General features: G+C 47.6%; 1 protein-coding gene across 2 annotated transcripts in view; it reads right to left on the reverse strand.

Annotated features, from left to right (window-relative positions):
• Positions 1 to 6,214: 6,214 nt before the first annotated feature.
• NCKAP1L (NCK associated protein 1 like) overlaps positions 6,215 to 17,499 on the reverse strand; it is a 40,998-nt gene continuing 29,713 nt past the window's right edge. Inside the window, exons 27-31 of one of the 2 annotated variants that reach the window (XM_032420946.1) lie at positions 14,414 to 14,507; positions 13,177 to 13,293; positions 12,698 to 12,807; positions 9,990 to 10,079; positions 6,215 to 6,503 (exon numbers count right to left, since the gene is read on the reverse strand). In XM_032420946.1, the coding sequence (XP_032276837.1) occupies positions 6,372 to 6,503; positions 9,990 to 10,079; positions 12,698 to 12,807; positions 13,177 to 13,293; positions 14,414 to 14,507 (543 nt within the window). In that variant the 3' untranslated portion in view covers positions 6,215 to 6,371. The remainder of the gene's footprint in view (positions 6,504 to 9,989; positions 10,080 to 12,697; positions 12,808 to 13,176; positions 13,294 to 14,413; positions 14,508 to 17,499) is intronic. The other variant, XM_032420947.1, reaches the window with a different exon arrangement.

The following is a 17,499-nucleotide window of genomic DNA, read 5'->3' on the forward strand; positions in this document are numbered from 1 at the left end:
GGAGGGGTAGGGGATGAGTCCCCCTCTCCGCCTGGGGGACCTGGGCACTGGCTGAGGGAAGCCATCGGCCGTCGGAACCCCGCCCCAGACCGGACCCTCCCACCTTGCGCCCCTGCCTTTGGGGGGAAAAGTTCAAGGTCTGCTCTGAGTTGCCGTGGGATCCCATTCCTCTCCTCAGTTCCCTTAACTTGATGGTCCTGATATGTCTCCATCGCTGTGGCCTTCCCCCGGTGCCTCTATCCATCCCTCTGGCCAGTGGGAGTTTCTTCCAAGCTTAAAGCTTTCCAGACGGAATCCACTAGAGCCGGCGGGACCGCATCATCTCCGTACAGAACTCCGTAAGAACCAGGAAACCAGCCCCTCCTGTAGCGGGCCCTTTTTATTTCCTCTTATTCTGTCTTCAGTAAAAGAAATCGAATGGCTAAGGGCCCAGCACAATACAGCCTAGCTGCTTAAAACATTTGTAGAATGAGGGGCGCCTGGGTGGCTCAGTCGGTTGGGCACCTGCCTTCGGCTCAGGTCATGGTCCCACGGTCCTGGGATGGAGCCCGCAGTCCTGGGATCCAGCCCAGCCTTGGCAGGCTCCCTGCTGGGCAGGGAGTCTGCTTCTCCCTCTCCCCCTCCCCTTGCTTGTGTTTTCTCTCTCTCAAATAAATAAAATCTTTAAAAAAAAAAAATTTTTTTTTGTAGAATTAATGAACTGAAATTTGAATTCAAGACTTTGTAACAGGGCAAGTCTCTCCCATCTGGCTGAATCCTACCTAGGATTCTGGCAGGAACCACCTTAGGATCCCTTAGAATTGTTCTCCTCCTTAATAACCACCTACCTTAGAGTTGTGGGGAAATCCCATGTAAACAGAAAGTGGAGAGGTATTCACTAACTGCTGGATCCCAAAGAGGCCACTAATCCAGAATCCCAAAATGTGAGTTTTCATTTCAAGAACTCTGGAGGTTGGAAGGAGGGATGGTCAGGAGAAGGTATTTTACTCCATTCTAAATATCTGGGTGAGGCTACTCCCCTTCCCAGGCAATGGAGGAGAAAAGAGCAGAAGTGAAGCGGCAGGGCGAAGACTTCCAGCATAAAAGAATTGCCCTTTAGGTAATTAGGTTAGGTCAGGCCTTCAGACCTGGCAGGGCAGAGAGGTATCAGCAGAACCAGCTCCCAGCAAGTACCCGGGCAGAAGGAGATGGCAGAGTCAGAGATGGAGAAAAAGCGGAAAGAGTGTGGGACTTCCCTGTCCCTGTCCATCTAGCTTCTGCGTCCATCCCCCTTTCCCCTCCGTGCCTGAGGAAGAGCCCCAGCCAAGACAAAGCTGCAGCTGAGACCCCAGTCAGACTCCTACACAATCCACTTCTCAAACTTGAGAGCAATCACCTTCCCTAACAACTGAAAAAGAATGGGCTGGAAACGACAAAAGAATTGCAAATTAGGATCAGAGCTAAGGAGCTGCCCAAATTAGGCAGGTATTTAAACAAAAAGAGGTGGAAAAGAGGCGGGAGATGTACTTCCAGAGGGATCTCGACAGGTCTCACCAACACAGTGGCATATCCCACCCTGATCTCCCAGGCCCCCAACTCCTAACCCATTTTAAGAAAGGAAAATTCACCGAAACAAAAGAAAACAAAAAGTTATTCACCAAAGATACTTTCGAGTCCATCTAGTCTGACCCCCTCCATTTAACGAGTGGGAAAACTAAGCCCAGAAAAATGACGTGGTCCCCACAGAGAGTAAGCAACAAAGCCAGAGCCGAGCCTCCTAACCTTTTTCTTGTGCTTTTCCATCCTGTGGCTCTCTTTCTCCTTCTTTAGTCACCAGTCCTGGTGTTTAACCTCAACCTCATCCTTCTTGCGGCAATTTAATCCCATGTCTGCCTTACCCTACCTCTACACGGATAAAAACCAGATATGTCTGCTCCATCCATAGGCTCAAAAGACCACGATTTTTCTCTCCCTGTCCCCTTGCCCTAACCCCCCTCTTTTCCAGGCTGCTTCTGCCAGCCTCATTCCTCTCGTTTTTGCCTTCCAAACTGCCCCTGCCCCTTGGAGACCCTGCCTCCTCACTCCCCTAACCCCGCAATTCCTCCCAACAAGCTTTGAGTTTGATAGAGACCACAAATGATGCTTTGGCAGCAGTGACGGGTGGATGTGATGTGCCTCCTACGGGAATGCTATTTAAAGGGGCGGCCTCACAATCCTCGCCTTCCAAAGTGACAAGAGAAAAAGCCTGCTCCTCAATCTCTCCAGAGCTGCAAACCCAGCTCAAGTTAACTTCTGACTTCCTCAACCTGCAACCTGGCCTGCGCTCCTATTCAGGTGGGAGGGAGAGCACTTGACAACTCACTGAGGTGTGGGGGCTGAGGGGGGATTCATCTTTGTCTCTTTTGATGACAGGTACTTAGGAGGAGCAGGAGGTCCTGTGGGGGGGAGAGCTGGAAGAACACTCTTCCCCCAACCTCGTGAGTGCATTTCAGCCACGTGCCAGCTTCTTCTCAGAGTCAAACTTTCTTGGAGAAGAACTGAGAGAGGCACAAGGACCTACGGTAGGGAAATCTTAGCCCTAGCTGGTATCTCCTTCCCTCCTGGGCCTCGCGCTCAGATCGAAGCCGTTCTAGGCCTCCCAGGCAAAAGGGCCGCCAGGTAAGATCCCCTTGGCCAGGCCCCAGCCCCGCCTGCCCACCGAACTGAACACCACTGTAGGGAAGCAGTGTTCAGACAGCCGGAAGGAAAGGGAGCTCCTCTGCAAGCATCTCACCCCAGGCCTGGTGGGAGGGATAATTCCATGTCATTGCGCAAACAAGTTAACGGAGATTTTAATGAAAACACTGCACTAATGAAAAAGCTGAGGCTGGAACCTACTCTCTGCCTGCGAGACAAAACAGTTGGAGTCAGAATTTCTCCCTGATAGTCATTCCTCACTTCCTTTTAAGGCCTGAATAAAACAAGCTGGGGATCAGCGGTTGTGTCCCCAGCTGTCAGGGGTCAGAGATCCTCCTGGTCAAGGAAGCATACTGCTGAAAATGTTGATGGGTCCCGTCACCGCATCTGTCCTTTCTCCTCTAGACATTCTCCTTTTGTTTCAGGTGGTAATGAAGTGGGAGAACGAGGTTCTTGTCACACAGAGTTGAAGAATGAATCTTGCCCTGACCAAGGACAGTGAGTAAAGTGATAGAGTTTTATTGAGTGAGGATACAGAGAGAGCTCTCAGGAGTGAGAGGGGTCCCGACAGGGTTGCCACTGAGGGCTTTTAGGGTTGGTCTTTCATTGAAGGCTAACCAGGGGACTTAAATCCTTTGAACATTTCTACTGATAGCACCATTGAGTAAGGACTAGTGACAACACCTTCAATGGCTTGCTTCCTTCTTAGGGTCTGGTAATTCTTTGTTGGTCATAAGTAGCTGTTATAACAAGACCCCCACCTCTAACACCTAGGACGGGATGGTCTGGTTTTGTTCCTTTATCTCTGGTTTCCTTACACCTCCACATTTTTGGGATTTTTGTAAGCCTGATCCCATAGCCCCCTACCTATCTCTCCCTACCTAGCCCCACCTGTCCCTCACTCAGTAAGGCCACCATGTCCTCACCTTCTCCTATTTACTCATTCTAGAGTCTCTGGATTCTAACGAACAAGTCTTCCCAGATGAAGAGGCAGTCTGGTCAGGTAGAAAATGTCTAGGATTGATATCAGACTTGGGTCCCAGTTCTAGATGTACTGCTAAACATGTGACCTTCATTAAATCATTGAGCATCTCTGAATCTGTTTACTGGCCTAAAATACGGAAGTCTTCCCTGGCTACCTTGCAGAATTGTCATAAGGAATGCGAGAGCACTTTGAAAAAGTATACATAATAGAGAAATGTGTGATTACATGTTTGTAAAAAGATATTATGTCCAATGACAACATTTTAGAAAAGAACAGATTTCTATTGCCAAGGGCGAGGGAAGGGGAAGGGGATGTGGTTGTAAAAAAGCAACATGAGGGATCCTTGTGGATCTTGACCATGGTGGTGGCGGATGTACAAACCTACACGTGAAAAAGCTGTAGAGGGGCGCCGGTGTGGCTCAGTTGGTTAAGCGTCTGCCTTCGGCTCAGTTTATGATCTCAGGGTCCTGGGATGGAGTCCCATGATCAAGCCCCGCACTCAGCAGGGAGTCTCTTCTCCCTCTTCCTCTCCCCCTCTGCCCACTCGTGCTCTCTCTCTCACTCATTTTCTCTCAAATAAATAAAATCTTAAAAAAAAAGAAAAAAGAAAAAGCTGTATAGAACTAAATACATACACACAGAGGAATGAGTGTAAGTAAAACTGAGAAAATCTGGATTAGATCATGAATTGTATCAAAGTCAGTATCCTGGTTATGATAGTATACTATAGTTATGCAAGATGTTACCTATGGGAGAAACTGGTAAAAGTACTTAAGATCTCTCTGTGTGTTTGTTTGTTTGTTTTTAGTTGAAGTATGGTTGACACACAATGTCTCTATGTTATTTCTTACAAGTGCATGTGGGTTAACCATCTCAATAAAAAAAAAAAGATTTTAAGTAAGCTTTCTACCCAATGTGGGGCTTGAACTCACAACCTTGAGATCAAGAGTCACATGCTCTACTGACTGAGCAAGGCAGGCGCCCCTCTCTTGATAAAAATTTTAATTAAAAAAAAAAAAAGTATCATGTCTACCCCCTATTCCCCTGCAGCAACTTATCTTACCATCCTCTGGGGGGCTCCTCTCAAGTAGGTCTACATGTGCATGGAACAGAGGTCTCCATCTCCTCAAGAACAAGGTCCCAGCAGAGAGATGAGGGTCTAGGAGTAGTTGTTCAGATGCCTCTGAGCCTTCCCTTCCTCATCAACTTTGCCCTCAGTCTCAAAAGGCCTGACCCTGAATCACTCCTTTAGAACATAATCTTTTCCATAGCAAGGAAGGACAACCAGCTGATGCATGAAGCTTGATGCTCTGTTGCTTCTATCCTAAAGAGCAGACAATTGTTGCTAAGAAAAACTTGTGTAACGATTATGAGTACCAAGTTTAAAAAGTATTGACTGAGCCTGGGTCTTGAGAAATAAAGATCAAACATGCATACAAAGTCCCAAAACAGCTATCAAATAGCTTTAATGAACCCCGGATGGTTTTGTTGAAAACCAACAATTGCTTCCTTTTTATCATGGAAATATGGACATGACCCTAATTAATCAACTAGTTAATTATATTTGCCCACTTCCACCCTTCTCGACCTGTGACACAGGATCTGTTGCTCCAGTCCTCCCTGGCCATGGGTGTGGTGCACAGAAATGATGGATGGGGCCACTGTTTCCTGCCATGGAGTTATCTAAATCTAGTTCAGTGCTATCTTGAACGCCTCAGGCATTGTGACACTTGAAATTCTAATTAGTGCAGAAAAGGGCTAAGTTGAAACAGCTTGTACTCCCTCAAGTGTACCCACTCTCAGGGCCCTATAATCTAATGAGGTCTATGAAATTTAAGATCTAGGAGAGAAATCCCTGCCTGGAGCAACAGCTGTACCCAGGATGACAAGGGGATTTGGGTTAAATTAGTAGCTCCAGATAGGAGGGAGAGTACCCCCAAATGATCTGGGAGGGAGACCCACATGACTCTGATCCAATTAGTTGTCACATGACCTAGAATTAGCTAGACTGACCCTCTGCTCTGGGTTGTAGTGATGTCAAAGAAAAAGCAGGAGGGGTTACAGCTAAACAGATGGAAGAACTTATTGGTTCCCGACAAGGTGTGGTAGAGCAGGTGAGGGGGGCTGGGGCCAGTGAAAATCTCTCAAGAGCACTCCCTCATTGCCCATGCAGGCAGGAGAGCTGGGGGCAGAGGAAGAGACCCATGACTCTTGAGAGAGCCCCCACAAAGGAAAAAGGGAGTTCTTTTGCTACTACTTTGCAGTAGGAGCAAGCCGAATGTTTGCTGAACACATTTGGAAAAGGAAGAGAGGAGATAATCGTCCTAATGAATGTGCAGGAGACAATAGCAGCTCCAGTGGGAGGATTATAAGCTCATTATGGTTTAATATGATGATTGATCATCTCTGCCCGCCAGCATTATCCTAGAATAGTGATGAAGGTCGAGAGACCCATGCCAGTCAGAGCTCAAGCGCTAGTCACAAGAGAGAAAAAGTACTTGTATGTCACTCGTGTTTTTCATTGTAAAAATTCACACGCGTGGCCCCAATTCCCTCACTTTTCCCAAAAACTGTCCCCCACCCCCACCCCCAGCCAGCCTGCCCCATTTCTGTATGATTTCTCAGCCCCAGACTGTTCCTCCGTATGTCTGTTCATCAGCTCTGGCTCCTGAGCACATCCCTTGAGAAAACGGCTATAGCTTCATGGGCTTAGGTAGGTCCAAAGGGCCCTTCAGTGGGTACTGGCTGCCACTCGGTTCAGGTGGAAGGCCCGGGATACCTCCCGGTAGGCATTTCGAAGCAGGACATAAGGGAAACAGGACTCCAACATGTCCAGGGTCAGGAAGGAGGACTCCTCCACCACCTGGAAGAGAATAGGTCAAGAGATGAGAACCTCAGGCAGGGTGTAACTCTGTGATACCCTGCTCCTTCATTCAGTTCCCTGGGCCCTCTGAGGCCCTTAGGGTTATGAGTGAACAACGTTCCAGATCATAACCCCACTCCTTCCCACACTTGGTCTAGCTTTAGGAAAGCAAAGTGACCTCTTCGGCTTCATTATAATGGCCCCTGGGCTCCTTATCAGGGTTATATGAAGGACTCAGAAGCAGAAGGCAGGAAAGAATCACTTCTCTGGTGGCAGAAAGACTCCCATTCTCCCCCATTCTGGATGCCAAACCAAATGTGGGTGGGCAGCACAGAAGGAGGTAAGGTTGGATAAAAGTGCTAATGACAAAGCTTTATGGAGAAGGAAACAATCACCACAGCAGGCCAAGAAAGAAAGGCCTGGAATCCACATGGGTCCTCTTGTGCTGGGTCTCAGTATCCTCCCTCCCTCAGTACAGTGCTTGGGGAGCAGTAAGGATGTTGCATAAAGGAGCAGGCATGATTAATTAGTTTAATTAGAAGCCTGTGTGCTGTGGTAATCCCAGCAGCCCCCACAAGCCAAGTAGAAAGATAGCTCAAGATGCCTGGATAAGACTGAGGGTAGCGGTGGAGGGCAAGAGATGGAGCGGGGGGCATATTAGCGAAGAGCCCCATAACCTAGTGTTGGGCTGGAGGGTCCCCATCCCTAAGGAAGGAACAGGGTGTGTTTCCTTCAGTGCCCTCCTCATCCATGCAGTTGTGGGACTAAAAAACACACCCTGGAGAGAAGTGTCCCATATCCTCTGGCAATTCACACAGATGGGCCCTCCCCAATATGTCTGGTGTTTCAAATCCTGAAAATTCACTCAGGAAAGAGAATTCACCATATCAACTCTAACATGGTTCTCTCTCTGAAGTCCTTTCAAGTTTTAAAATGTGGAAGATCCTACTATTCTCAAATACGGGCACACACAACACACACACCAGCCTCAGAGGAACAGACACTGCAGGCTGAAGGAAAAGAAGTCTCCCAGTTACGGTAGCTCGGATCTTAGGCTGGATAACAGAAGGAATTTCTTGCCAGGCAAGACTTTCAAACCTTAAGCCAGGAGAGAGATAAGGTCCCTTTTCTAGGATATGACCCTCAGGTACAGGGAAATGAGTGATGGCTTCAAGAAGGATCCACTGGCCCAAGACTTCCTGTTGTTTGCTCCACGAAGCACGGAAGACCACAAGGCTCCTAACTGGAGGAAATTCATGGCCGCGGAAACAGCCCTACAGCGAAGGCCGAGAAACTTGGGTTCTCATCCCAAATCCGCCCATATATTTTGGGGGAGACCTTGAATGTCATCTTTCCTTCCCTCTTCTTAGTTCCTTCACCTATCAATTGTAAGGACCGGACTAACGGCCAGGATCTGGTCTGATCCGGACATCTAGGATTCCATGATTCTCTGAGAGTCATCTCCCCCCCCCGCCCGAAACCCATGCCAGGATGCAGCTGGCAGTCCTGGGCGTGGGCACTGCCCAGGCTTGACAGCCAAGACAGAAAGACCCCAGGGAGAGAAGTGCCTGGCCAGGAGCTGGGGCTACATATAGAATACAGTTCCTTCCCCTGTATTTCTGTGTGGAAACATTTGCATTTAAATTGCTTTGCAGCCGCTAGTCCCTAGGTCTCTCCCTCTAACAAAAAGCGCCTGCCTGGTCCTAGCTGTGTCCCAGCTACTCTGCAGCCTCACTGTGATGCCACCAGGGGCAGACACCCTCCCACACTTGAGGGGGGAGGAGAGCGGCAAAGCAGAAGGAGGCAGGCCTGAGGGGCAACACAGAATCTCCTCTACCAACCTTACAGGGGCGAAAACCGCCCAAGGAAATGAAGGAGCACGACTAAATCATCCAGAAACTAAGATGAGCAGCAGAGAGAAGGACTAACATTTGTTGAGCATCTATTAGGTACTAGGAACTTTCACATATATTTTCTTATGAATCCTAACCACTCTGTCACAAGGATTACTGCCCACTTTTATGGATAAAGAATCAGAGTCTCAGAAGGTTAATTAACTTGCCCAAGGTCATGCTGCTCCAAAGACTGTGCCGCATCTAGCATACTCCTGGCGTTTGCCCTCATCTGCCTCCTCTGCCCTCTCACCCCACACCACATACCCCCACCCACGCACACCCTCACATCCATTCTCCTCTTGTCGCCGTCATAATCCTTAATCAGCCCAATCGAGGCCTTTCTCTCGCTGTGTCTGGCTGAGACACAGATCCCACTCCGCGTCTGTGTATCTACGGGAGACCCAGAGGGAGTCCCAGGCATGCCTGCACCTAGCATCTGTGGGCCTGGCTGAGAGTGCAAATGGAAGCCTACATAGCATGTGACTAGATAAATCAAACAAACTGGCTGGTTCTGTCTTCTTGACCTTCACAATCTCCCTTTATAATCTCATGAAAGGCCAGGTTTGAATTCAGAATTCTTAGACTCCTCAGACTTCTGCATCAGAACAGGCTGGAGCGGACCAGCCCAGTTTGCGGGATTTTGCAGACACCCATGGAATTCCCATCTGCACATCTAAACTCCAGCCAGCGATCCCTTGGCACTAGAGCTATACGCACTAGCAGCACAGTCTGCCTCAGTAGGACGGACCTGGGGAAGCAGCTCAGCACAAGCTCTGCGTAAGCGCTACAGCGGAGAATTCTGAGGTCCCAGAAGTCCTTAGTGTGGACTCCCGGGTGGAGCACCGGCTCCAGATGGGCGTATCCTCTCCCCGCAGGCCAGAGGAAGGCCTCTATGCGACCATATCTCAGTGCGGCATTAACCCGGATAATCAGATTTTTAGAGCGAAAGAGTGAGTAAGCGTGTTGAAGAAGAAAACAGGGTCATGAGGAAAAGATCTTTTTAAGTTAACTGAGTCAGAGTTCCCAGAACTTTCTGCCAAAATAGCGAAAAGCCCACAGCTTGGGAAGAAAGAGATAGCAGGAGCTGCCTGATTCATGGCCCACCTGGCTCTCTGTCTTACAGCTCTTCATTGAAAATTCCTTCCCTCCTCTGAGCCCCCATCTCCCCTCCCCCAGTTCAGCTCTGTGTTATTCAGCACCCTCTCCACAGTACTTCTTAAGGACAAGACATGCAGCAGTAGGAAGTGGTCGAGTAAAATCAAACATGAACTGGACAGGCAGTCATGGATGAGGGACACAGCTGCCCCACCAGGTCAGACCTGAGAATATTACAGGTAAAAGGGCCCAGTCAGCCAGGGGCCAGAAAGGCCCTGTACTGCAGAGAAGGCATTGAAGACTCTACCTTGGGATTACAGGACAAGTCTGGAATGTTAACTAGAATGTGAGGCCTAGACCCAGAGGGTCAGGCAGAATTCAGTTTTGAGTTCATGCTTTTGAGTGATGAAAATGGCAGGGACGCAGAAGCCTTCAAGAAGGGTCCCTCTGGCCTTTGCTCTCTCTGTTCCCAGACCAACTTAAACCAGATACATACCAAGCGCATGAGCAGAGAAATGGATTCCCGATTTCTGGTTTTAAGCTTGTCAGTCTCCTGGCCCAGCTGCAAGAGGCTGACAGAGGCCACCTGTAGGGGAAGAGTTTGTAAGAAAGCAGATTTTTATGGAGGTCAGAGTAGGACAGCCTCAGGCTACAGGAAGTTAAGAAAAGATCAAGGAGGAGAGTTAAGAAGTGCTGGGGGGGCGCCTGGGTGGCTCAGTTGGTTAAGCGACTGCCTTCGGCTCGGGTCATGATCCTGGAGTCCCGGGATCGAGTCCCGCATCGGGCTCCCTGCTCGGCGGGGAGTCTGCTTCTCCCTCTGACCCTCCTCCCTCTCATGCTCCCTGTCTCTCATTCTCTCTCTCTCAAATAAATAAATAAAATTTAAAAAAAAAAAAAAAAGTGCTGGGATGTTCCTGGGGACTCCGGTGGAAAAGTAGCAAATCCCCTAGGCTTCAGAGCCGCACCCTGCCTGTAAAGCAGGCAGTGCAGGTAACGGTAGGTTGCCAGGGGTGCTGGGGGAGAGATTCCAGGGGCTGAGGACAGAACCTAGAACAAAGGCAGGAGATTAATCTCTTTTCCTAGGCAGCCTTCGGACAGCACTGTCACCAGGCTGTTTACAGCTGACTCCCTACCGGAATAGAGACAGGGCTGAGCCTCTGATTCAGATGCAGTGCTCTTCGTATTCTCCTCCTGTCAACTCCCAAGTGGCTGTCCTCTCTATTCACCTCCAGGCCCCCAACAGATCAAAGAGGGAGGAAGAGACATGATTAACTGTATCGCAGGCCCAGGTTACTCTCATTTTGCAAACAAACAGGGCAAATGGGAAAAGGGGGAGGGGGCCCCTTTTCACCCCATCTTAGAGATCTGCTGTGAATATTCTTTATATCTAAGATGCTCAGAACCCATTCAGATTGGCTGGCTGGGCCCGTTTAAACGGAGACCCTCTAACTAAGCTTCCAGGACAATGGTATGATTCCCGAGAGAATATGATCGACTGTGTTTGCTCCTAAAAGGAGACAAATGAGGCCCTAGTTCTTAAGTCAGGCCCATGCGTTGCAAAGGAATAAGCTCCCCATTGCTGAGAATGCTCCAGCCGGCAGTGGGTAATGGACCATGTATCAAAAGCGTATGGACGGAATTCCTCCACGGAGGACTAGAATGGAAAACTCCAGGGCGGGCGCCTGGGTGGCTCAGTCGTTAAGCATCTGCCTTCGGCTCAGGTCATGATCTCAGGGTCCTGGGATCGAGCCCCACATCGGGCTCCCTGCTCCGCGGGAAGCCTGCTTCTCCCTCTCCCCTCCCCCTGCTTGTGTCTCTCTCTGTCAAATAAATAAATAAAATCTTTAAATAAAAAAAAAGAAAGAAAGAAAACTCCAGGGCCTCTTTCAACAATGGAAAGAGATTACTTATTCTGCGTTTTTCCAGAAGCAAAACTAAGATCAATGGCGATAGCTACAGGGAGTCAAACTTTGGCTAAAAATGTTTTTTTTAAATAATTTTTTCTCAAATACATTGGATGTAACCTACTGTATTATCGGCTGCCTGGTTAAAAGCTCCAGTCCTAGAGGGGCTCCGGGGTGGCTCAGTTGGTTGGGCGGCTGCCTTCAGCTCAGGTCATGATCCTGGAGTCCCAGGATCGAGTTCCGCATCGGGCTCCCTGCTCAGCAGGGAGTCTGCTTCTCCTTCTGACCCTCACCCCTCTCATTCTCTCTGTCATTCTCTCTTTCTCAAAAATAAATAAAATTTAAAAAAAAAAAAAAAAAGCTCCAGTCCTAGAAATGGAGACAGTGGTTCTCAAAGTGAGATCCCAGGATGAACAGCATCAACATCATCTGGGAACTTGGAAATGCACATTTTCCAGCCCCACCTCAAATCTACTGAATCAGAAATTCTCCAGGTGATTCTGATTTATGCTAAAGTTTGAGAATGTGAAAAAAGTTTGATTTTTTTTGGTCAAGATGAGAGTTGGAAAGGGCCTTATAGGTTCTAAAACTTGGCGTCTCCAACTTGACTGCGCAGCAGATATCCTGGAGACCTTGTTAAAAACAGAGGCCTGGGGCACCTGGGCGGCTCAGTCGGTTAAGCGTCTGACTCTTGATCAGCTGCTCAGGTCTCGATGTCGGGGTCATGAGTTCGGGTCATGAGTTTATTAATAAAAATAAACACTAATTTATTTAAAAATTAATTAATTAATTTTTTAAAAAACAGAGGCCCGGACTCACCCTGGGCTATTCTAATTCAGTATGTCTGGCATAAGGATCAGGAATCTGTATTTCAACAAGCTCCCTCGGATATTCTAAGGCATCCCAATCAAGGTAGTGAATCATAGATTCAGTTTAACCTCCCTACTTAACAAATGGGCAAAATGAGGCCCCAAAAGTTTGGCTCTTCAGAGGTCACACAACTTCTTAGTGGCAGATCCAGAACTAGAACTCAGATTCTCTGACTCAGTCCAGTGCTCTTTGCAAGTAGTCCGGCAGAGGCTGAAACACCAGCTCTTATGGAATTTAGAAGAAACTCCCGCCTTTCACAGAGTGCCACTCACTCACTGAAGAATTAGGTGGGAGGTTAGACTCCAAGACCCGCTAAATAACAGCTGTCTATGGATTTAAGCCACACCAATTCCCACCAGACTTTGCAATCTTCCATTCCATCCCAAAAGACTTTGGAATCTTCCATTCCTTATGGCCTAGGGCCACTCACCACCAGAAATTCCTTAAGGTGAGTTTCAATGTTCTTGTTGTAGAGTGTGAAGAGGGCAGCAGACACCTGGATGATGGCTTTGGTCAAGCAATGAATATTGTTGTTGTAACCTAGGTTACGATTGACAGAAGGGGAGAGAAACAAAAGGGAATACAGTGAGCCACTCCAGGCTGACCCCAGCTGGTGGTCTCTCAGTTTTTCAGGCGAGACCACCCCTGTTTGACACCAAAAGGACTAGGAGGCATGTGGGGAATGATATTCCTAAAAAATATGAGGAGATATTTAGGATATTAAGAGAAGGCTATTCTTAAAAATTCCCACTGGAATTGCATTTTACGGATAGTTCATTCACAAGTGTTTTTTGAAACTGAACTTTACACCTGAGTCAGAAGTCTGGATTCTCCAGGTAAATGTCTCCGTCTCATCTCCCTACCCCAGGGGACTGACCCCTCAAACTACTCAAAGTAGTCCTTACTTACCATCCTTCTCAATACTATAGCAGGAAGAGGGGTCAGTGGCAAGGAGTGGGAGGGAAACCGCAAGAAAGATCAAGAGCAGGCAGGCCACCTTATATTCTTCCTCAGGGGATGAAGTATCTGGTAAGACAGAAAAAAGAAAAGAGGAGAAGTAAGTTCAGCAAACAGGAGTTATCTTCTACAGAGGCCCTACTTCACAGAATTACTGTCAGGATCACATAAGAAAACATCTATGAAAACACTTTTCTAAAGCACTATAGGCAAGTCATTACTGCTGAAGGGGACAGGACTAGCCCCCACTTATCATGAGGGGCCCGATCCTGGAGGCCTCCTCTGGTGACTGAAGCAAAGCTCTCAGCGAAGGGTTCTGCCGACATGCGGTCCGAGGACACTGTCAGCTGTCTGATGGGGCGGACAGGCAGGAAGGAGAGCAAAGAGTCTCACCAAACCAAGAGAGAAGAAGGGCCGGTCTGGCAGTTTTGAAAGGGCTTAATACCAGCTCCTTGTTTCATCCCATTCTGAGCGTGTGTAAGAAATGGGAAATGTCAGAGACAATGGGAGGCCAGGGGAAGAAGTGAATAGTGTCAAGGTGATTCTGTGGGAGGGGAGAGCACCAGATCACTCTGGGGAACTTAGATGCCATACCACATAACTCAGCATGAAATCTTATGTGACGGCGGATGGCTCTCTCATTGTTTCATTTGCATTAACCTGATTTCCCCTACTAGATTGTAAGTTCCTCTCAGTCCTTGCTGAGCATCAAAGAGACCCTCATTTAATATTTTTTAGCAGACTGACAGGTCAACTGGTTGAACCTGGCTAGGAGTCTAAATTGCCTCTCTAAGTATTTTCTGGGGGCTAGGGACTACACTTTAAGTCTTTCTTTCTTTTTTTTTTTTTAAAGACTTTATTTATTTATTTATTTGACAGAGAGAGACACAGTGAGAGAGGGAACACAAGCAGGGAGAGTGGGAGAGGGAGAAGCAGGTTTCCCGCCGAACAGGGAGCCTGATGTGGGGCTCGATCCCAGCACCCTGGGACCATGACCTGAGCTGAAGGCAGATGCTTAATGACTGAGCCACCCAGGCGCCCCAACACTTTAAGTCTTTCAAGTCTTTCTTTAGCTCCCAGCTTATATCCTCAGAATTCACAATTCCAAATAAAGGCTTCTTTGACATTGACATTTGCCCACCTAAAAATAGGGCCCGAGCCCTCCCTTGCCCACTTTCCCCAATTTTACCAGCTTTCAGATTGGCAATGGCAGCCACCAGGGCTGGGTCAATGTCACAGCCCACTCCTGCAGCAGAGGCCAGCTCAAAGACACTCAGGGTCACCTAGTAAAGAAGAAAACAACATCCTGGACAGGATTCCCAGGAGAGAAGTGTTGGACAGAAGCTACAGAGAGTTGGGATTCCTGGATCACAGATCTTAGATTTTCAGTATACTATCATCTTGTCTAGGCATTCCTTTCACGGCTCTCCCTAACCTACAGGGGAAAAGCACAAATGCTTTTGTTCGGCATGCAGATACTCCATTGTATGCGTTGACTTTCTCAATCTTCTTCCCAAGGTGCTTCCTACAGTCGAGGGGGCCAGGGTCATTGATGCACTATCTCCAAACTACACCTCGCTTCCTGACTTCCATACTTTGGTTCATGTGCTTCCCTCTTCTACAGTGTCCTTTCCTGCTCTCTACTTATAGCTAAGTGACACCCACCCCTTGAGGCTTAGCTCAAATCTCATAGTGTCTGTGAAGCCCTCCTTGAATACTTCAACCCAAACCCATCTCTCCCTCCTTAAAGTGGCACCACTGACTTAGCATGGATCACACACCTGCCTGGTATGAGCAGTTATCTTTTAAGACAGGAGGTGAGACCTATGGCTTGTCTCACCATCTAGAAAGCAATCCTTTAAAACCTCATGGCCTCTGAGGAGAGAAAAAGGCCTTAGAGTGAGAAGATCTGGGTTCAAATCCCAGGACCACCACTTTCTAAATGTGTGACCTCAGCTAAAAGTTACTACACCTCTTTGAGCCTCAGTTTTCTCATCTGTAAAACTGGGATAATAATACCTCACAGAGTTGTTGTGGAGATTAAATTAGACCACATGTATAAAACATCTACCCTACATACTCAGAGTCACTAATAGACCAATAAACCTTATTCCTTTCCTCCTCTTCCTTTATCTCAAAGCCAGGAAATTTACACTTCTTTTTCTCCTCTTTAGTTTTGGTTTTGGTTTTTTTTTTTTAAGATTTTATTTATGTATTTGAGAGAGAGATAACAGGAGAGAGCATGAGCCAGAGGGGCAGAGGGAGAGGGAGAAGTAGACTCCCTGCTGAGCCCAGGACCCTGGGATCATGACCTGAGCTGAAGGCAGACACTTAACCAACTGAGCCACCCAGGCACCCCACTCCTCTTTAGTTTAACACAATGCAAAGCAGATAGAAGGTATTCAATTAATATTTTATTGATTGATACTTGAATCCCTTGTTGTACTTAAAATTGGGTTCCCAGGAAATAGCCCCACACCCCCACTCCCATGCCAAGTATTTAGACCTTGTTTGAGATTTTTAAAATTACTCTAAAATGTTCTGAGAGACGGGGCACCTGGGTGGTGCAGTCAGTTGAGTGTCTGACTCTTTGTTTTGGCTCAGGTTGTGATCTCAGGGTCATGAGATTGAGCCCTGCGTGGGGCTAAGAGCTCAACGCAGAGTCTGCTTGGCCCCAAGTTTTCAGAACTAGTTTTCTCTCCCTCTGTCCCTCCCCCACTCTAAAATAAATAAATAAATCTTTTTTTAAAAAGTGTTCTTAGAGAACAAGAATAATTGTTTCAACGACGTGGATGGAACTGGAGGGTATTATGCTGAGCGAAATAAGTCAAACAGAGAAAGACATGTATCATATGACCTCATTGATATGAGGAATTCTTAATCTCAGGAAACAAACTGAGGGTTGCTGGAGTGGGGGGTGGGGTGGGAGGGATGGGGTGACTGGGTGATGGACACTGGGGAGGGTATGTGCTCTGGGAAGCGCTGTGAATTGTGCAAGACTGTTGAATCTCAGATCTGTACCTCTGAAACAAATAATGCACTATATATTAAGAAAGAAAAAAAGAAGAAGAAGAATGTAGCAGGAGGGGAAGAATGAAGGGGGGGAAATCGGAGGGGGAGAAGAACCATGAGAGACGATGGACTCTGAAAAACAAACTGAGGGTTCTGGAGGGGAGGGGGGTGGGAGGATGGGTTAGCCTGGTGATGGGTATTGAGGAGGGCACGTTCTGCATGGAGCACTGGGTGTTATGCACAAACAATGAATCATGGAACACTATATCTAAAACTAATGATGTAATGTATGGGGATTAACATAACAATAAAAAAATTTTAAAAAAAAAGAATAATTGTTTCAAGAGTAGACAACGGAGTGGGGTATCTTATGCAAAGAACCCTATAGACATACCAATCTACTTAGAGAAGGCAAACTTTTCCCACGTTCTGCTCTGCCCTTTATTTAAATTCCCTATAGCTAAATGACTGTGCTCATGGCAACCATGGCTGTGGAGATCAGGGACCTGGTCCACAACCTGTAGTGTTCTGGAGAAGGAAAGGGATGACTGAGGCATAACATAATCTCTGATGGACAGGCCACCATCCCCCCTTCTCTGCTCCAGCCTGCTTATTTTCACAAGCAGGCAGAGCCTAAAACTCAGTGCTGCCCGGGCGATACAGGTAGACAAGTTCTTGACAATCTAGAGCATTCATCCCCAACATCAGCAACTGCCAGAAACCCAGGGTCACCACAAAAGAATGGTCAGAAGCCGGCAGCCATCCCCATGCAACACCAAACCCACACAGCTCCCATGACTGCTTCACCCTTAAGTTCGGGCAGAGAGAGCAGGAGATTTCACCACTCTTTTGATCTCAAGGTAAGGAAGTTTTTCTCAATATCTAATTTTAATTCTTCCTGCTAACCAGTTCCCTCTTAATCACAGACCTCTCTCCGTGAAAGGAATCGGTTGTAAGAGAAGCGGCCTGCTCTGTGCATTTGAACGCCCTTGTTTCCAGCCTTTGGCTATATATCCTATGTAATAGACTTGTTTGTTTCAGCTTATTCAAAAGACAAAAGATGCTGCAGAGGTGTGGGAGGCACAGAGAAATGGTTGTTTTACTCGGGGTACCTGCAGTACCTTACATCTCTGTAGTAAATGGGGACCTGAGCCAGGTGACACAGACACAGAGGAACCAAAAGTTTTCAGAACTAGGAGAAAGGAAAGGCCAGAAAAAGGCAACTCTGAGGGCAGGCAGGGTGGGTGGGGATGGAAGCCATAA

This window comes from Phoca vitulina, unplaced genomic scaffold (genome assembly GCF_004348235.1).
Source record: "Phoca vitulina isolate PV1807 unplaced genomic scaffold, GSC_HSeal_1.0 scaffold23, whole genome shotgun sequence".
NCBI lineage: Eukaryota > Metazoa > Chordata > Mammalia > Carnivora > Phocidae > Phoca > Phoca vitulina.